The 21522-nt window shown below is 45.9% G+C and overlaps 1 protein-coding gene across 7 annotated transcripts in view; it reads left to right on the top strand.

Annotated features, from left to right (window-relative positions):
* The window catches only part of myo10l3 (myosin X, like 3), an 84203-nt gene that overhangs the window by 53575 nt on the left and 9106 nt on the right, over positions 1–21522 (top strand). For all 7 annotated transcript variants that reach the window (XR_004574900.1, XR_003777586.2, XM_034288850.1 and 4 more), the window contains exons 19-31: positions 183–307; positions 430–547; positions 7500–7606; positions 12905–13345; positions 14040–15159; positions 15629–15752; positions 16006–16249; positions 18007–18102; positions 18443–18536; positions 19436–19634; positions 19913–20107; positions 20644–20801; positions 21384–21507. Coding sequence is in view for 5 of the 7 variants with exons in the window: in XM_034288850.1 (XP_034144741.1) it covers positions 183–307; positions 430–547; positions 7500–7606; positions 12905–13345; positions 14040–15159; positions 15629–15752; positions 16006–16249; positions 18007–18102; positions 18443–18536; positions 19436–19634; positions 19913–20107; positions 20644–20801; positions 21384–21507 (3145 nt within the window). In the remaining 2 variants the exon portion in view is untranslated. The remainder of the gene's footprint in view (positions 1–182; positions 308–429; positions 548–7499; positions 7607–12904; positions 13346–14039; positions 15160–15628; positions 15753–16005; positions 16250–18006; positions 18103–18442; positions 18537–19435; positions 19635–19912; positions 20108–20643; positions 20802–21383; positions 21508–21522) is intronic.

Here is a 21522-nt window from a genome sequence, read left to right as displayed (position 1 = left end):
TTTATGATGGGTGCAGGCGTTCTAAGTTCTGTTCTTAGACACTGATTGGCTTTGTGCGACACTACCAACAGAGACTGTTACCGTGGAGCCGTCTGGAGATGTTTAGAGAAACGCTGTGTTTCACGTTTGGTCAGAGACCACTCATGTCCTGTGATCTGACCGCCCGGTTGTTTATTTTGCAGAACGCCAACGTGTTTGACCCAGAAGTGGTCCTGAACCAGCTGAGGTATTCTGGGATGTTGGAGACTGTGAAGATCCGCAGGGCTGGGTTTCCTGTCCGCAGAACCTTCATCGACTTCTACAGCAGGTCACTATCTGTCTGTCTGTGCATTCTCTGGGTTTGGTTCTCTGCGTTCTGTTCTCTGGGTTCTGTTCTCTAGGTTCGGTTCTCTACGTTCTGTCTGACCAGTGTTTCTCTTCCCTCTACAGGTATCGGATGATTTTAAAAGATGTCAGATGTCCAACAGGTGATTACAGGGGGAGGAGTTCTGAACTGCTGATGTCATACGACCCTGCCAGGAGAGACTGGCAACTGGGAAAGACTAAGGTACACACACCTCCACACACACACACACACAGGTTTACTGAACCAGTGAATGGTTAAAGGAGAATTTCACTCAGTTATACATGTGGTTTTATTTTTGTTCCTTCTGAAACCAAAATGTGTAGCCTAATGTTTTTTGCAAATCATTCCAAAAATGAGGAGCATGGTATACAAATTCCTCTGAATTAACCTGAGGAATCTCTAATGTCAACCAGTCCCAAGAGCTTGTTTTCACCCCCACATCTCCCGTTTAACTTAGAGGTAAGATAGTTTGGCAGCTCAAACAATTTCTCCGGGAAACCAGAGAGTCCAAACCAACCAAACTATAAAGAAGACAATGATGTGTACAAAAATTGGCACCAATAATAAAAGGCAAAGCTGAATGATAGAGTACATCTAAAGGTTTTAAAAAGTTTTTTTTATGACAGACATTCATCTAACCAAATCCCTAAATATTTGTAAGCCGGAACACATTTTATAATAGAACTGTCCACGCTATTAATCTTAAGGTCAATTGCATGTTGATTTTTTTTCGCTTAAGAGAGAAAATCATATATTTAGTAATACATGTTTAGCACCAGCTTAAGATTTATAAGCGATTTTTGTAGGTGTAATAATAATAATAATAATAATAATAATACATGGGATTTATATAGCGCTTTTCAATGACCCAAAGACGCTTTACAAAAACAAGCAAAACAAAGAACACTGAGAAATAAAATATACAACAACAAAGGGGCTATGGGAAGGCTTGTTTAAACAGAAATGGCTTAAGGCGGAGGCGGAAGGTGTTAAGAGAGTCAGAGTCAAGGATGGATTGTGGCAGTGAGTTCCAGAGCCGGGGAGCAACCCTGGAGAATGCCCTGTCACCAAAGCTCCGTAGCTTGGATCTGGGGATGATGAGGTGGCCTGCTGTACAAGAGCGGAGTGAAAGAAATCTAACTAGAGATGATCAAATACTTGAACAAACAATGGAGCAACAACATACAGTATTTTGTCATCAGCACAAAAACGATACTTGCAGTTTCTTACTATTTTACAAATGTCATTTATATAAAGAATGAATAACAAAGGACCTAAAATAGAATCTTGAGGAACTCCTTTTTTGTTACAGTTAGGAAGCTGTACACCATCCATTACGATAGCCTGGGTTCTATCACTCGAATCATTCTTAAATCACAAGCAAGTGTCCCTGGCGAGACCCAGGGAGGTCGGTTTCCACAACAAAATCGAATGATCAACCGTATCAAAAGCCGTTGACAGGTCAATAAACAGAGGCACACAATAGGTTTTTTCATCAAGTGCTTCAGAAACATCATTAACAACCAGTGTAGCAGCTGTAAACGTGCTGTGCCCCGGCCTGAAGCCAGACTGATGCTGTTCCCCGGCCTGAAGCCAGACTGATGCTGTTCCCCGGCCTGAAGCCAGACTGATGCTGTTCCCCGGCCTGAAGCCAGACTGATGCTGTTCCCCGGCCTGAAGCCAGACTGATGCTGTTCCCCGGCCTGAAGCCAGACTGATGCTGTTCCCCGGCCTGAAGCCAGACTGATGCTGTTCCCCGGCCTGAAGCCAGACTGATGCTGTTCCCCGGCCTGAAGCCAGACTGATGCTGTTCCCCGGCCTGAAGCCAGACTGATGCTGTTCCCCGGCCTGAAGCCAGACTGATGCTGTGCCCCGGCCTGAAGCCAGACTGATGCTGTTCCCCGGCCTGAAGCCAGACTGATGGGGGTTCAACATGCAATATTCAGTTAAGAAAGAATGCAGCTGTGCAACTACCAGAGACTCCAAGAATTTAGCTCGGCAGGAAAATAGATGAGATTGAACGACAGTTTTCAAGGTGACTGGTTTCACTCCCCCTTGTGTAGAGGCAACACTGGGCAGTTTTCCATTCCTCTGGGATGAAGCCAGTAGATTGTTAGATTAAAATGTGTGTTAGTGGTTCAGAGATCAATGGAGCAGCACTAACCAGCAGACCTGGGTTACGTTTATCATCCCCTGTTGCTTTCGTAGTATTAATAGCCAACAAAGCATCAAAGACATCAGTTACTCTGAAGGGTTTAAAGTGTGATCATCAACATCTGAGCTGCATGGATGCTTGAATTCCATTTATTGTGCAGCCTCCAAGTTCTATTCATCACTGCTTTGCAAACACAGCTGATGTTGCTTTGTTTTTGCTAATAAGATAAATGCTGAACTTGAAGCGACTCTTGGTTTGAATAAGTTGCACATTAGAACACAACAGGGTCAGAACCAGAACACACCTGGGTCAATGACCTTGGTCAGAACCAGAACACACCTGGGTCAATGACCTTGGTCAGAACCAGAACACACCTGGGTCAATGACCTTGGTCAGAACCAGAACACACCTGGGTCAATGACCTTGGTCAGAACCAGAACACACCTGGATCAATGACCTTGGTCAGAACAAGAACACATCAATGACCATGTGCAAACTAGGGCTGTCACGATATCAGATTTTCACTACACAATTATCGTGGCCAAAAGAATTAACAATAACTATAGTGTTGTGATATATCTATAGAAAATGTTAAGAAAAAAATTATAATGTTATCAGTCAAATTCATCTTCAACTTTGTTTATTGTATGTTTTGTCAATTTTTTGCCAAATGAATTACCACAAAATACGAGTGTAGGGAGGTGGAGAGAGAGTCTGTAACCATAACTGTACAAATAAAAATAAAGAGTACAAAAAACAATTACATGTAATGGATAGTGAAAAGGCAACCAGATGAACTGATAAAAGATTCACACCGAAATGAGTTTTTGGAAAAGTACGACTAATTTTCGCCTGGTGATTAGGCTACTAAAACTATGTGTCATTGTGTTAACTGAAACACCAGTGTATAGGTCCAGCCTCGTGGTTTAAGCACATGCAACCATAGGTGACATGAATAAGCTATAGAAATACAGAGAGGAGAAAAATGCAACCTCCTTTCTCCAAGTAAATAAGTTACAATAACAGTGCGTCTTTGCAGATCTTTTCCTGGAGTTCTGCTGCGGCTAACAGGTTGATTCAGTGCCAGTGTCTGTGGATGAAATGAATAAGCTAGCAAAAAAATAAGCTAGCAATTTTTTTTCTAATACGTCATTTTTGCCTGGGAAATATGATATTATCATGTGTATTATTAACATGATATCAATATTAAATGTTTTTATATCACGGTTATCATCAATACCAGTCTAACGTGACACCCCTAGTTCACACCCAGAGCACCCCAGGTGTAGGTGGGTGGAAGGGGGATGGGGTGTGGTCTGTCAGCATTGTGTAGCATAACATTGCCTGGTGATAAGGATCAGCAGTCATTCTATAGTTATTTGCCTTTCACTGGGATGGGAGCAGGAAGGGGTCCTACCGGTTTTTCTCTCTGTTTGTGTCTCTCTCTTTCTAATGCTCAACTTATCTCTGTCTTACTCTCTCAGCCTGTCTAACTCTCAGCCTGTCTAACTCTCAGCCTCTGTCTAACTCTCAGCCTCTGTCTAAATCTCTCAGCCTGTCTAACTCTCAGCCTCTGTCTAAATCTCTCAGCCTCTATCTAAATCTCTCAGCCTCTATCTAAATCTCTCAGCCTCTATCTAAATCTCTCAGCCTCTGTCTAAATCTCTCAGCCTATCTAAATCTCTCAGCCTCTATCTAAATCTCTCAGCCTCTATCTAAATCTCTCAGCCTCTATCTAAATCTCTCAGCCTCTGTCTAAATCTCTCAGCCTCTGTCTAAATCTCTCAGCCTCTGTCTAAATCTCTCAGCCTCTGTCTAAATCTCTCAGCCTCTGTATAAGTCTCTCAGCCTGTCTTACTCTCAGCCTGTCTTACTCTCAGCCTGTCTAACTCACAGCCTCTATTTAAATCTCTCTGCGTCTGTCTTACTCTCTCAGCCTCTGTATAACTCTCTCAGGCTTATTGTCGGTGTCTAACTTTCAGTTTTGTTCACGTCCTTCTCAGTGAATGCCTCATACTGACTGTGCCTCACATTGTCCTTTCTCCAGACCATGTTACAAATGCACTACATTTAATCAGAGCCCACAAGGAATAGGGTGCCATTTGTGACTCAGCCTTTCAGAGGCAGGAATAGGGTGCCATTTGTGACTCAGCCTTTGAGAGGCAGGAATAGGCTGTGAATAAGAGACGGCATTCCTTCCTGTTTTTCACCATGTTACTCAACATGATTTGACTGCAGCACCTTTCGAAGTGACATCCTGTTCTTTTTAGTGGATACTGGAAGGTACATACCCTCATATTAAACACTTCTGTGTGTTGGTTACACACAACCCCCCCCCGAGTCTGTGGGGTCTTTCAAGGCCTGTTACATAAGGGAGGAGGAAGGTCAACCCATTCAGAAGATACTGTGCTGACAGACAGTTTGACAGAGTATAGAAGACATGCTAAAACACAGCTCTCACTGAGAGTTACCAGACTCTGTCTATGACCAAAGTATTCAACATTAAATGCTTTGCTGATGGAGGTCCTTTTTGTACACACACCATCACACAAACACACTCACGCATGGCAGGTTATTGCTGTAGTGATGCAGGCTGTCTGATGCAGTAGAACCTTCAGTTATAACAGGTGTCATGTTGGGGTCAGAATTCAAACAGGGCTGGAAGGCTCCATGTTGGGGTCACAGTGCTGGGAGGCTCCATGTTGGGGTCACAGTGCTGGGAGGCTCCATGTTGGGGTCAGAGTTCAAACCAGACTCGATGGTTCCATGTTAGCTATTATGGCTCTCTATTCACAGGTTTGGAACATAATATAATATTAAGTTATAATAACAAAATAAAGTATAATTTGATAGTTGGTTGCTCCCAAGGTCAGCAGGTCAGCAGCTCAACTTGGCACATAGTTAGTGTTGCGTCTGAGGTTTTGACCAGTCTACCTAATGAATACAATAACAACAAGGAGGTAGAGAGAGTAACATAAAGAGACAAGGCAGGTAATGAGGTGGTGTTGGACAGGGGTGGGGGGGCTGGCAGTGTGGGGGTCGTAGGGGACAGAGGTGAAGGGTTTGGGGTGGGGTTGAGAGGTGAGTGTTGAGTACAGCAGCAGTGATTCCTATAACATCCCACTGCCCAGTAAGTAGGAAGTAGAAGCTTGAAACACCTACGTAGACAAAGGAGGAGTTGAGGGGTTAATGATGTGGAGTAGACAGAGGAGGTGAACGGTTAATGATGTGGAGTAGACAGAGGAGGTGAAGGGTTAATGATGTGGAGTAGACAGAGGAGGTGAAGGGTTAATGATGTGGAGTAGACAGAGGTGATGGGTTAATGATGTGGAGTAGACAGAGGAGGTGAAGGGTTAATGATGTGGAGTAGACAGAGGAGGTGAAGGGTTAATGATGTGGAGTAGACAGAGGAGGTGAAGGGTTAATGATGTGGAGTAGACAGAGGAGGTGAAGAGTTAACGATGTGGAGTAGACGGAGGTGAAGGGTTAATGATGTGGAGTAGACAGAGGAGGTGAAGGGTTAATGATGTGGAGTAGACAGAGGAGGTGAAGAGTTAACGATGTGGAGTAGACGGAGGTGAAGGGTTAATGATGTGGAGTAGACAGAGGAGGTGAAGGGTTAATGATGTGGAGTAGACAGAGGAGGTGAAGGGTTAACGATGTGGAGGAGACGGAGGTGAAGGGTTAATGATGTGGAGTATACGGAGGTGAAGGGTTAATGATGTGGAGTAGACAGAGGAGGTGAAGAGTTAACGATGTGGAGTAGACGGAGGAGGTGAAGAGTTAACGATGTGGAGTAGACAGAGGTGAAGGGTTAATGATGTGGAGTAGACAGAGGAGGTGAAGGGTTAATGATGTGGAGTAGACAGAGGAGGTGAAGGGTTAACATTTGAGGTAGAGAGAGGAGGAGATAAAGGGTTAACCATTTGGAGTAGACAGAGGAGGAGGTAAAGGGTTAACCATTTGGAGTAGACAGAGGAGGAGGTAAAGGGTTTACCATTTGGAGTAGACAGAGGAGGAGGTAAAGGGTTAAAGATGTGGAGTAGACAGAGGAGGAGGTAAAGGGTTAAAGATGTGGAGTAGACAGAGGAGGAGGTAAAGGGTTAAAGATGTGGAGTAGACAGAGGAGGAGGTAAAGGGTTAACCATTTGGAGTAGACGGAGGAGGAGGTAAATGGTTAACCATTTGGAGTAGAGAGAGAGGAGGGGTGTGGTCTGTTTTTGGAGGAGTGCCATCCTCTCCCCTCGTCTTCAGTCTCTCTCCCCGCCTCCAGCCCTACTCCCCTCCTCTCCAAAACCTCTTCCTCTGCTTGGTCACGTCAGTGTTAGTGAAATCCATAGCAGCAACAATACAGACACCCAGACAAGCAGGCAAGCAGATCGACAGACTACCAAACAGACATACATCAGGCAAGTAGATCGACAGACAACCAAACAGACATACATCAGGCAAGTAGATCGACAGACAACCAAACAGACATACATCAGGCAAGTAGATCGACAGACAACCAAACAGACATACATCAGGCTAGTAGATCGACAGACAACCAAACAGACATACATCAGGCTAGTAGATCGACAGACAACCAAACAGACATACATCAGGCAAGCAGATTGACAGATTACCAAACAGACATACAGCAGGCAAGCAGATCGACATTAAACGAAACAGACATACAGCAGGCAAGCAGTTCGACAGACAGGCAGAGTATCAGACAACACTATGACTGTTCAGCAGCAAAATAGGTGAAATCTTTCGCTGGTCACTCTGCAGTGTCTGTCAAGGAGAGCCGGTCTAGCTCGCTCTGCTCTGCGACATTAGCCGAAACTAGCTGACCCCAGCTTAACCGGTCTCAGTCGTGCCTGGAGGAACCGCAGGCAGAGACCTTGGCTAGCTAGCCTAGGGCCAACGGCAGCCCAGACCAGGAGAAACTATGGTACAGGAACTAACCATCACCTCTCTGCCCGGCCGTGGCACACCGTGTCTCATGTCCAGCAGGTGTTCCTGAAGGAGGCACTGGAGCACAGGCTGGAGAAGGAGCGGGAGGAGGTGCTGCGACAGGCCAGCATGGTGATCCGGGCACACATACTGAGCTATGTGGCGAGGTGGGTACTAGTCACTGGATCTTGATCACCTTCCTTTATCATCATCCTTCATTACCTTCCTTCATCATCATCCTTGATCACCTTCCTTTATCATCATCCTTCATTACCTTCCTTCATCATCATCCTTCATCACCTTCCTTTATCATCATCCTTCACCACCTTCCTTTATCATCATCCTTCATCACCTTCCTTTATCATCATCCTTCACCAATAGTCATTTTTATAACAATTGGTGTGTTTCTGTCCCCTGTTAATAATGACTTATAAAATATTATTCTTTAAGTTTGGCTAGATTTAGGTTTAGATTTAGGTTTAGATTTAGGTTTAGATTTAGGTTTGGAATTAATGGTGCACTGTGTAGAATCCTGCCTCTAACGTTGAGAAGATTTAAACAATGACACAACTTGTCACTTTCCGTTCCCTTACTAACCCAAACTGTTTTAACTAGTCCAGGGTGGTTTAAGGTGGGGGAACAGTATTAACTAGTCCAGGGTGGTTTAAGGTGGGGGAATAGTATTAACTAGTCCAGGGTGGTTTAATGTGGGGGAATAGTATTAACTAGTCCAGGGTGGTTTAAGGTGGGGGAATAGTATTAACTAGTCCAGGGTGGTTTAAGGTGGGGGAATAGTATTAACTAGTCCAGGGTGGTTTAAGGTGGAGGAATAGTATTAACTAGTCCAGGGTGGTTTAAGGTGGGGGAATAGTATTAACTAGTCCAGGGTGGTTTAAGGTGGGGGAATAGTATTAACTAGTCCAGGGTGGTTTAAGGTGGGGGAATAGTATTAACTAGTCCAGGGTGGTTTAAGGTGGGGGAATAGTATTAACTAGTCCAGGGTGGTTTAAGGTGGAGGAATAGTATTAACTAGTCCAGGGTGGTTTAAGGTGGGGGAATAGTATTAACTAGTCCAAGGTGGTTTAAGGTGGGGGAACAGTATTAACTAGTCCAGGGTGGTTTAAGGTGGAGGAATAGTATTAACTAGTCCAGGGGGTTTTAGGTGGGGGAATAGTATGAACTAGTCCAGGGTGGTTTAAGGTGGGGGAATAGTATTAACTAGTCCAGGGTGGTTTAAGGTGGGGGAACAGTATTAACTAGACCAGGGTGGTTTAAGGTGGGGGAACAGTATTAACTAGTCCAGGGTGGTTTAAGGTGGGGGAATAGTATTAACTAGTCCAGGGTGGTTTAAGGTGGGGGAATATTATTATCTAGTCCAGGGGGTTTAGGGTTGGGGGATATTATTATCTAGTCCAGGGGGTTTAGGGTTGGGGGATATTATTATCTAGTCCAGGGGGTTTTAGGGTTGGGAGATATTATTATCTAGTCCAGGGGGTTTTAGGGTTGGGAGATATTATTATCTAGTCCAGGGGGTTTTAGGGTTGGGAGATATTATTATCTAGTCCAGGGGGTTTAGGGAAGGGGGGTATTATTATCTAGTCCAGGGGGTTTTAGGGTTGGGAGATATTATTATCTAGTCCAGGGGGTTTTACGGTTGGGAGATATTATTATCTAGTCCAGGGGGTTTTAGGGTTGGGGGATATTATTATCTAGTCCAGGGGGTTTTAGGGTTGGGAGATATTATTATCTAGTCCAGGGGGTTTTAGGGTTGGGGGATATTATTATCTAGTCCAGGGGGTTTTAGGGTTGGGAGATATTATTATCTAGTCCAGGGGGTTTTAGGGTTGGGAGATATTATTATCTAGTCCAGGGGGTTTTAGGGTTGGGGGATATTATTATCTAGTCCAGGGGGTTTTAGGGTTGGGAGATATTATTATCTAGTCCAGGGGGTTTTAGGGTTGGGAGATATTATTATCTAGTCCAGGGGGTTTAGGGAAGGGGGGTATTATTATCTAGTCCAGGGGGTTTAGGGAAGGGGGGTATTATTATCTAGTCCAGGGGGTTTTAGGGTTGGGGGATATTATTATCTAGTCCAGGGGGTTTTAGGGTTGGGAGATATTATTATCTAGTCCAGGGGGTTTTAGGGTTGGGAGATATTATTATCTAGTCCAGGGGGTTTTAGGGTTGGGAGATATTATTATCTAGTCCAGGGGGTTTTAGGGTTGGGAGATATTATTATCTAGTCCAGGGGGTTTTAGGGTTGGGAGATATTATTATCTAGTCCAGGGGGTTTTAGGGTTGGGGGAAACTGATAGTCAGCGGAGGTCCGTTCTGTGATAAAACGGCTGGGTGTGTGTGCATCTGTTTGCCCTGTGAAAGTAAACAGTGATGTGTGGATCAATGTGTGTATTCATGCCTGAATGTCCTGGATGGTTGGGAGCTGGAACCTACCACCCCCTGTTGGTCTGGGTCTGTTGGTCTGGGTCTGTTTGGCCTGGGTCTGTTTGGCCTGGGTCTGTTGGTCTGTTTGGCCTGGGTCTGTTTGGCCTGGGTCTGTTTGGCCTGGGCCTGTTGGTCTGGGTCTGTTGGTCTGTTTGGTCTGGGTCTGTTTGGCCTGGGTCTGTTGGTCTGGGTCTGTTGGTCTGTTTGGTCTGGGTCTGTTTGGCCTGGGTCTGTTGGTCTGGGTCTGTTGGTCTGTTTGGTCTGGGTCTGATTGGTCTGGGTTTGTTGGTCTGGTTCTCTTGGCCTTGGTCTGTTGGTCTGGGTCTGTTTGGCCTGGGTCTGTTTGGCCTGGGTCTTTTGGTCTGGGTTTGTTTGGCCTGGGTCTTTTGGTCTGGGTTTGTTGGTCTGTTTGGTCTTGGTCTGTCTGGTCTGGGTTTGTTGGTCTGGTTCTCTTGGCCTTGGTCTGTTTGGTCTCAGTGTGTTGAGTCTTGGTCAGCCCAGCTCATTGTTGCTATCCCTGCATTTTCAGTTGCACATGCACCATGCCCCTTCAATTTGCCTGCACTGCACATTTAGAATTGTACTTGCATTTTTCAGTTGTTACATACATGTCTACCTCGGAAACCTCATTGCTACTATGCCTGCTTTTCAGTTCCACAGACTACCTTACACCTCCAACTTGCTCCGAATTGCCATTTGTACTTGCATTTGCCTCATCGCACAACTATTCATTCCCAATTGCACATACATTATACTTAATACTTTTGTACTTTTTCTGCCCTCCCCTATTTTACATCATTGCTCAGTTAGAATTTCCATTAGCACATCTATACATTCCACATGTAACATACACTTTACTTCATACTTGTACATTTCCATGCCTGCTTCCCTTTGAGCTTCTGGTTAGATGCTAACTGCAACTTGTTGTACTGTACTTGAACTGTTCAGTGACAAAGTTGAATCTAATCTGTTACACACAGACCACCTCAATCTGTTTGGTCTGGGTCTGATTAGTCTTAGTCAGTTTGACCTGGGTTTGATTAGTCTTGGTCTGTTTGACCTGGGTCTGGTTGGTCTGGGTTTGATTAGACTTGCCTGTTTGACCTGGGTTTGATAAGTCTTGGTCTGGTTGGTCTGGGTCTGATGTGGATAGATGGGGGATATAGATGGGGTTGTAGACGGGGATATAGATGGGGTTGTAGATGGGGATGTAGATAGGGGTTGTAGATGGGGATATAGATGGGGTTGTAGATGGGGATGTAGATGGGGATATAGATGAGGTTGTAGATGGTGTTGTAGAGGGGGATATAGGTGGGGATATAGATGGGGATATAGATGGGGGTTGTAGTTGGGGATATAGATGGGGTTGTAGATGGGGATGTAGATAGGGGTTGTAGATGGGGATATAGATGGGGTTGTAGATGGGGATGTAGATGGGGATATAGATGGGGATATAGATGGGGTTGTAGATGGTGATGTAGATGGGGATATAGATGGGGTTGTAGATGGGGTTGTAGATGGTGCTGTAGATGGGGATATAGATGGGGATATAGATGGGGATATAGATGGGGTTGTAGATGGGGATATAGATGGGGATATAGATGGGGATATAGGTGGGGGTTGTAGTTGGGGATATAGATGGGGTTGTAGATGGGGATATAGATGGGGGTTGTAGATGGGGATGTAGATGGGGATATAGATGGGGATGTAGATGGGGTTGTAGATGGGGATGTAGATGGGGTTGTAGATGGGGATATAGATGGGGATGTAGATGGGGATGGGGATGTAGATGGGGATGTAGATGGGGATGTAGATAGGGATGTAGATGGGGATGTAGATAGGGGTTGTAAAAGCCAAATTCATTGAAATTGTATTTCTATGGTCCATGTTGTTGTAATGATATGTTTTTTATAGTTGTAGCACTGTAAGATTACTGGTGGAGATATATGCAGCAGTTAGTTGGTTTCCAAGTGCTGTAATTAAGCTGCTGCACATGTGTTCTGAGTACTATAATCAAACTGTTGCTTCGGTTTAGCTTGTTAGTTCAGTGGCAGTGATGGAAAGCTATGGAAGAAAGAGGAGTGCTGTGTCATGTGGAACGATAAAGCTTTTGATGGGGATGTAGATGCAGCTGTTGGGGAGGAGGAGGCTCTTTCTTGTAGAGCACCATCAGCTTCTGTGCCTTTCTGGCACAGAGGGTGAGATTGTTGTCACACTGCCAGGTCTCTGACGTCTCAGCGTCATCGGAAAGCTACCGTTGTATAGTCAACAAACCTGATGCCGGTGCTGGAGTCATTCTGGTCAATCAGCCCTCTGGAGGTCAGCAACACAACCCTAACCTGTGGAGTATCCGCTAATGTTGGAGAATGTGGGCTTGACGGTTTCTGTTGAATCCTTTAAGGGCAGTGACAGAGGCCCAATACTGCAGTGATTTTGGGACTTTTCCTTTCTGTAGTAAGTTGTCAAACAAATATGTAAAAAATCTAAAACAAATGAATAAACTCCCCGACATTACAGCATGCTTGACCGTTAGAAATCATCCTTTTGGGCAGATGTCCGGTGTACATAACCCAGGCTAGTGGACAGATGGAACACAGAACTATATTATATAAGATATAAAGATAATTAAGGTGACAGGAGCTTTTATACTGTTGGTGGTGGAATATTGCTTACATCTGCCATGATTTAGAGCTTGCTGCTGGCCAAACATTTAGAACCAGATTAGCCCAGTATATACGTAGTAAGACTTTAACTTTACAAGCGAACCTTGATAACTAATATCTTTAGGTTTAATGTGCCAACATTAGGTAGCACATATGCAGCTAGCAATTTAAAGTAGGCTAATTTGCTTTAAAACTATTTTAAGTGGAAACTTTAGGCATTCAGCTGGCAGTGTCATCAATAGTGAAACTTTAGACAACTCCTTTGATAATATACTCCGTATCACAAGCTGAGTAAAAAAAAAGAAGCTGTTATAAACTGTGCAAACAAACCACTTACCGTGTGTCCATGTTGTCCCATAGGAAGCACTATAAGCGTGTCCTGGCCAGCACCATCACCATCCAGAAGAACTACAAGGCCCACTTCTGGAGACGGCTGTTCCTGAAGCTCCGCGCTGCAGCCATCATCCTCCAAAAACACCAGCGTGGTCGGCTGGCCAGGGGCCTCTATCGCCAGCTTTCTGAGGACAAGAGGAGGAGAGAGGAGGAGGATAGGAGGAGAGAGGAGGAGAGGAGACAGAGGGAGGAGGAGGAAAGGAGGCGAGTAGATGAGGAGAAGAGGAGGCTGGAAGAGGAGCAAGTGAGGAGAGAGGAGGAAGAAAGACGGAGGGTGTCAGAGCTGGAGGAGTTGAGGAAGGAGAAAGAAAGACAGCAACAGAAGCAGGAAGCAGCCAGGAGAAAAGAGGAGGAGCTAATCAACAGTCAGGATGAAGAGAACAAAGAGAATGCAACAGCCAAAATCAGGTACAGTAAACAACACTCACTTGTACCTTATTATCACAGTGCCTTATAGTAGCTGTGATCACAGTGCATTTTAGTAGCTGTGATCACAGTACCTTGTAATAGTTGTGACCACAGTGGCTTGTAATAGCTGTGACCACAGTGGATAGTAATAACTGTGATCACAGTGCCTTGTAATAGCTAGGAGCACAGTGTCTTGTAATGTCTGTGACCACAGTGCCTTGTAAAAACTATGATCACAGTGCCTTGTAATTACTGTGACTACAGTGGCTGTCTGTAGCTCTGTCTGTCCGTCTGTCTTTGTCTCGCCTTTTGGTGTATCTGGGTTTCAGCGAAATTTAAAATATCCACTATAAATAGCTTTTTTGGCAGGAAAAACATTTTGTTAATATTGCCAGAGCATCAGTGCATACAACATACAGCTCTGGAAAAAATTAAGAGACCACTGCACCTTTTTCTTTCCTTTTCAAAAAAGTTGAAAAGGAATGTTTTGAGTGAGGAACAGAAGTGTTCAATTTGCAGTGGTCTCTTAATTTTAAAATAGAGCAATACATATTAGTGAAATAATCAGAAAAATGTCATAATAGAAATAAGAATAATAGAATAGTGTATATAATATAATATTAGATTATTTCTGTCTATCTTCCTGTCTCTGTCTGTCTCATTCTAATCAGGAGTTTCTTTTTCATATGGTAAGGTCCTTGTCCAACTCTGTGCTCCCCCACACGTCTGAGGAGGAGTCCCGTCAAATGGAGGAGATTCTTCGGTTGGAGAAGGAGATTGAGCGGCTCCAGCGACAGAGGGAAGAGGGGGTGACCATGCTCGGGGATGGTCTGGGGATAAGTAGAGAAGAGCTACGCCAGAAGAGGGATGCTGAGATCTACCAACTGGAGAAGGAGGCGTCTCGCGTGGCCACGGAGTTCCTGGAGCTCCTGGACTTTGGAGGCCTGGAGCAGAGCCTGTCCAGTGAGGAGAACCTCCACGACTCCGCAGACTCCCCCGCTCCCCTGGCTCTGGATGAGGAGGAGGTGGACGAGGGCTTCCATGCAGAGGATGAGCGTCCCTGTAGTGGCATCCCGCTCCCTGACATCCCACCCCCTGCAGAGATCCCGCTGGATCAGGAGGTGTTCTTATCTCTGCCTCCTCCTCCGCCTGCCTTCGCTGAGGGGCTGGTAGCCCAGGCCCTGGCCCTCTCCAAAGCTCCATGTTGCCCCCCTGTCTACTCCCCCCTCACCACCCACGGGCCCACTGCCCCCACACACCAGCCACCCCCTCCTCTCACAGCCCTCACCAACGGAGGAGGTAAAGCTCTCTGCCATCAACCCACCAGGAGGATAGAGGTGGCTCCAGACAGAGTACCCCGAAGGCTGGAGGTCATGACTGATAGACCTTGTGCCAGGGTGGTCGTAATGCCAGATAACATACAGAGAAGAATAGATGTTATGCCAACCAGGCTAGATGTTATGCCAACCAGGCTAGATGTTATGCCAACCAGGCTAGATGTTATGCCAACCAGGCTAGATGTTATGCCCACCAGAGAACATGAAGCCATTCAAATGAGAAGGACTGAGGTGATTGCCTCCGCGACTGTCTCACGGGCCCGGGAAGAGGGGGAGGAGAAGGAGGAGATGTCTTTTAGCAACGTACCAGACACAGAGTCAGACTACGACCAAGAGGAGTATGAGGAGGTGCAGGGGAGTACATGCTCAGGAGATGCAGCCAGCACCACAGACGGACATGCTACAGATGAGGAGGTGCTGAGGAAGTCATTGTATACTCAGAACAGCTTGGACTCCTTCAGAGGCTCTTCAGACTCTGTTAGTAGTACACACTATGTAGTACACTCTATGTAGTACACACTGCATACTACACACTGCATACTACACACTGCATACTACACACTACATAGTACACACTGCATACTACACACTGCATACTACACACTACATAGTACACACTGCATACTACACACTGCATACTACACACTACATAGTACACACTGGATACTAAATAGTATACTAAACAGAATACACACTACATAGTAAACACTACATAGTACACACTGGATACTAAATAGTATACTCAACAGAATACACACTACATAGTACACACTATATAATATACACTGCATGCTACACTACACACTACGTAGTACACATTACATACTGCATAGTACACATTATATAGGCCGCTTTACACAGAACACACTACATAGTGGCGTGTGCAGAAACATATCCCCAACGTATCCAAGACTTTACTGTGTCATAAATGATATGTTTTCTTCAGTTTATAGAAAGTGAGACCAGCAACGATGGTTATGTGGACACCGATGAGGAGCTGTCCAATGGCAGGGTGTCTCTGTTGAATGGCTCTGGACCTCCTTACTTCCACAGCTACCTCTACATGAAGAGTGAGTGCATCCACTGGCATCCCAAATGGCACCCTATTCCCACAAAGGGCTCTACTCCGGGCAAAAGTTACACCCTCAAGTGTCATTTCAAGTAAACATTATTGACAATAAAAAAATATATAAGGCCATCTCCAAATTTGTGAAAAGTTACAAGTGAGAATGACAACAGGAACAAAAGACGTTTCTCTCTCTGCCTGTCTCTTCAAAGCTTTTTAAAAAGGTCTTTAGAAATGTATTGATGCCTGTCTTCCAGGTGGGCTGATGATTCCGTGGCGGAGAAGGTGGTGTGTGTTGAAGGATGAGACATTCATGTGGTTCAGAGCCAAGCAGGACAGCCTGAAGAGCGGCTGGCTGTATAAGAAGGGTGGAGGGATGTCCACTTTGTCCCGGAGAAACTGGAAGCAGCGCTGGTTCGTTCTCCGGGAAAACAAACTCATGTACTTTGAGAACGATAGTGAGGAGAAATTGAAGGGAACCATCGACATACGCTCAGCCAAGTAAGAGCCTCAATCCAGACTGAACAATTGACACCCTAGGGCTGAGGTCCCAAGCCGGTTCCATGGAGGGCAGAGTGTCTGCAGGTTTTCGCTCTCACCTAGTACTTGATTGATTAGTTAGGTCACTAATTGCTTAGTTTTTTTTCTACCCTCACCTGGTGGTTTCGGTCTGAACTGGGAACCAATTTAAAAGAAAAAACTAAAACCAGCAGACACTCGGCCCTCCTTGGAACTGGTTTGACACCCCTGGTCATGGCCCTGGTAACACATTAGGGCACTATGTAAGTAGTATGGTCATTTGACACCCAAGGCTCTGGTAACACAATAGAGCACTATTTAGTGGCACATTCCATTTGTACTCGAAGGTCGGACTTTCTGAGTTCAAATTCGGGAGCTTCAACTGGAACGCCCCCTTCAGAATTCCAACTCGGAATAACCCCGTTAGCACAGAGTTTGTAATCCAAGATGGCAGCACCTTGTATCAACAGTAAAATGTACATTATAGGCCTGGTAATTTGACACCCCAGGCCCTGACATCATCCCTCTGACCTGTCATCCTGTCATCATCCCTCTGACCTGACCTGTCATCCTGTCATCATCCCTCTGACCTGTCATCCTGTCATAATCTCACTGACCTGTCATCCTTACATAATCTCTCTGACCTGTCATCCTGTCATCATCCCTCTGACCTGACCTGTCATCCTATCATCATCCCTCTGACCTGTCATCCTGTCATAATCTCACTGACCTGTCATCCTTACATAATCTCTCTGACCTGTCATCCTGTCATAATCTCACTGACCTGTCATCCTGTCATCATCCCTCTGACCTGTCATCCTGTCATCATCTCACTGACCTGTCATCCTTACATAATCTCTCTGACCTGTCATCCTGTCATAATCCCTCTGACCTGTCATCCTCACATCATCCTTCTGACCTGTCATAATCTCTCTGACCTGTCATCCTGACATAATCTCTCTGACCTGTCATCCTGACATAATCTCTCTGACCTGTCATCCTGACATAATCTCTCTGACCTGTCATCCTGTCATAATCCCTCTGACCCGTCATCCTCACATCATCCCTCTGACCTGTCATAATCTCTCTGACCTGTCATCCTGTCATAATCCCTCTGACCTGTCATCCTCACATCATCCTTCTGACCTGTCATAATCTCTCTGACCTGTCATCCTGTCATAATGTCTCTGACCTGTCATCCTGTCATAATCCCTCTGACCTGTCATCCTGACATAATCCCTCTGACCTTTCATAATCTCTCTGACCTGTCATCCTGACATAATCCCTCTGACCTGTCATAATCTCTCTGACCTGTCATCCTGACATAATCCCTCTGACCTGTCATAATCCCTCTGACCTGTCATCCTCACATCATCCCTCTGACCTGTCATAATCTCTCTGATCTGTCATCCTGTCATAATGTCTCTGACCTGTCATCCTGTCATAATCCCTCTGACCTGTCATCCTGACATAATCCCTCTGACCTGTCATAATCTCTCTGACCTGTCATCCTGACATAATCCCTCTGACCTGTCATAATCCCTCTGACCTGTCATAATCCCTCTGACCTGTCATAATCCCTCTGACCTATCATCCTGACATAATCTTTCTGACCTGTCATCCTGTCATAATCTCTCTGACCTGTCATCCTGTCATAATCCCTCTGACCTGTCATCCTGTCAACAAACCTCTGACCTGTCATCATCCCTCTAAACTGTGTTCTCCTGTCATCCTGTCAGGAACATAGTGGACAACCATGAGAAGGAGAACGCTCTGAACATCATGACTGAAGAGAGGACCTACCACATCTACGCTGAGACCCCTGAGGAAGCCAGGTAGGCCAGACCGAAGATTAACTCTGCCCTGTCCAGGGACCATGAATCTACAGTGAGCTAGTAATGTGCTGTGACTGATGCATTTACACCTGAGCTCCTCCTAGTGGTCAACCTGTATATTGCTGTTTCATTCTCACATTCACTGTGTCACTTTCTCTCCCTGTCTTTCTCTTTATCTCTGTTTCTTTCACTCTGTATCTCTCTGTCTCTCTCCAACTCTCTCTCTGTCTCTCTCCAACTCTCTCTCTGTCTCTCTCCAACTCTCTCTCTGTCTCTCTCCAACTCTCTCTCTGTCTCTCTCCAACTCTCTCTCCGTCTCTGTTTCTGGCTGTGTGTCTAGTGGCTGGTTCAACATGCTGAGTCGTGTCCACAGTGCCACTCCTGAACAGCTAATGGAGATGCACCATGAACACGCCAACCCCAAGAACGCTGTGGTCAGTCCCTCCTCCATCACCTCCGTCTACCAGTCCCTCCTCCATCACCTCCATCTACCAGTCCCTCCTCCATCACCTCCGTCTACCAGTCCCTCCTCCATCACCTCCGTCTACCAGTCCCTCCTCCATCACCTCCATCTACCAGTCCCTCCTCCATCACCTCCGTCTACCAGTCCCTCCTCCATCACCTCCATCTACCAGTCCCTCCTCCATCACCTCCGTCTACCAGTCCCTCCTCCATCACCTCCATCTACCAGTCCCTCCTCCATCACCTCCATCTACCAGTCCCTCCTCCATCACCTCCATCTACCAGTCCCTCCTCCATCACCTCCGTCTACCAGTCCCTCCTCCATCACCTCCATCTACCAGTCCCTCCTCCATCACCTCCGTCTACCAGTCCCTCCTCCATCACCTCCATTTACCAGTCCCTTCTCCATCACCTCCATCTGTCAGTCCCTCCTCCATCACCTCCATCTACCAGTCCCTCCTCCATCACCCCCCATCATCACCTCCATCTACCAGTCCCTCCTCCATCACCTCCATCACCTCCATCACACCCATCTACCAATCCCTTCTCCATCACCTCCATCTGTCAGTCCCTCCTCCATCACCTCCATCCTCATCTCCATCTACCAGTCCCTCCTCCATCACCTCCATCTTTCAGTCCCTCCTCCATCACCTCCATCCTCATCTCCATCTACCAGTCCCTCCTCCATCACCTCCATCTACCAGTCCTTCCTCCATCACCTCCATCTGTCCATCCCTCCTCCATCACCTCCATCAGTCGAATTTATCTGTCAGTTTAGCAGTCCGTCTCAGTAACTAATAGCTACTGATTGACAGTATTAATGTAGACCTACCGTGTGACAGTGTCTGAACATCCTCAAATGTCTTTGCAGGGAACTTTGGACGTTGGCCTGATTGACTCTGTGTGCGCCTCAGACAACCCCGACAGACCCAACTCATTTGTGATCATCACTGCTAACCGGGTCATCCACTGCAACACAGACACAGCTGAGGAGATGCACCACTGGATCGGCTTGCTGCAGAAACCCAAAGGAGATGCTCGGATAGACGGGCAGGACTTTCTGGTCAGAGGTTAGTGACATCTGGGCTTGTGGACACTAACTGTACAGTGCATTTAAAGTGATGTAAGATTGGACAGGACTGCAGTTAGTCTTCAGTTCTGTTTCAGATTAATGATCCATCTGCTCTGTATCTGGCGGGTTTGTACCCATTATTAACATTTAAGTGTATATTCTACTCTCAGCACTGGACATAATCCAAGCACAAAACATTCAACTTTCTCTTCCTCTTCTCTCTCTCGTCACTCTCTTTCTCCACCTTCACGCTCTGTCTCTTTCTACTCTTTCCAGGTTGGCTTTACAAAGAAATAAGGTCCAGTTCTAAGAGCAGCGGTCTGAAGCTGAAGAAGAGATGGTTTGTTCTGACCTCCAGTTCTCTGGACTACTACAAGTCTTCAGAGCGCAGCATTTCCAAACTGGGGACTCTGGTCCTAAACAGCCTCTGTTCCGTGGTACAGCCAGATGAGAAGGTCTTCAAGGACACAGGTGAGCTGCCGGAGACAGAGTCTTCCTATAGAGTGATCTACTACTTACCAGTACCTCTAGTTTCTAGGGAATTGGGTTCTATAAACTAGTGTGTGGGGAATAGGGTTCTATGAACTCTTGTATAGTGAATAGGGTTAGGGCATAAGCTTCTACACTGGTGTGTAAGGAATAGGGTTATGCAATTGGGTTCTACAAAATGGTGTTTTGGGAATTGGGTTCAGTTTATAGGGTTCCATAAACTGATCTGTAGAAAATAGGGTTCTATAAATTGATCTGTAGAAAATAGGGTTCTATTAACTGATCTGTAGAGAATAGGGTTCTATTAATGGATCTGTGGGGAATAGGGTTCTATAAACTGAGCTGTAAGGAATATGTTTCTATAAACTGTAGGGAATAGGCAGTATTTCTATGCTGACCATATTAGTCTTGCATTAAGTAGCTCCTAGAATCTCCAATGTGTCGGAAGCAGGAACTGGGCTCCAATGTGATGAAAGAATGCAGCCCTGACTTTTGTCTCTTTCTAAACTCCCTCCCAGGTTACTGGAACATCATGGTTCATGGACGGAAACACTCATACCGCCTGTACACCAAACTCCTGAACGAAGCCATGCGCTGGGCCTCTGCCATACAGGGGGCCATCGAAATCAAGGTCCCCATTGAGACACCGACACAGCAGCTAATCAGGGACCTCAAGGTACAGCCAATCAGCAGCCTTTATACTGGGATGTGGTTTGACGTCATATTCATTAACACTGCAGTCTGCTGCTCTTGTCTGTTTTTGTGTCTGGCCAACGTCTGTGTCCTGTTCCCCTGTTTCCGTTTGGACCCATGGTCCTTTTAGCTGTGGCGTCCCAGTGTGGTGAAGTGAGGTACTGTCTTTGGCCAATGTTGTGTTAGCAGAGGGGTTGGAGTGTTCTTTTCTTCTAGGCATTTGTTTTCTTCCTTCTCTAAGACCTTCCATTCCAGACTTGTTCATTCAGCTGTGTGTCGTGCTGTGATTGACCATGTCCAGCTGTGTGCTGTGAAGGGTCCATTTAGATTGATTCAAAACCATTTTTTATCGGGTTCTACATGGAACCCAAATGGGTTCCGCTTTAAACCAAAAAGGTTTCTAACTGGTTCAAAAAGGGTTCTGCTTACAGGAACATTGAAATAACTCTCTTGGTGTCTTCATGTGGGTGTTGTTAAGCAGTCTGACTGACTGTTTAGATTCAGACTAGTTACACATAACAACAGGTCTGCAAGCGCTGACCTCTGACCTCTGTGCCTGTCCCAGGAGAGCAGTCTGAACGTGGAGGCTGTGGAACAGACCTACTGGAGGAACCCTATTCTGAGATACACACAGCACCCCCTGCACTCACCTCTGTTGCCTCTGCCGTACGGGGAGGTCCACATCCACCGTGAGTTAGCACCGC

This window comes from Esox lucius, chromosome 20 (genome assembly GCF_011004845.1).
Source record: "Esox lucius isolate fEsoLuc1 chromosome 20, fEsoLuc1.pri, whole genome shotgun sequence".
In the NCBI taxonomy this organism is placed as follows: domain Eukaryota; kingdom Metazoa; phylum Chordata; class Actinopteri; order Esociformes; family Esocidae; genus Esox; species Esox lucius.
This window is presented reverse-complemented; position numbering and strand designations above follow the sequence as displayed.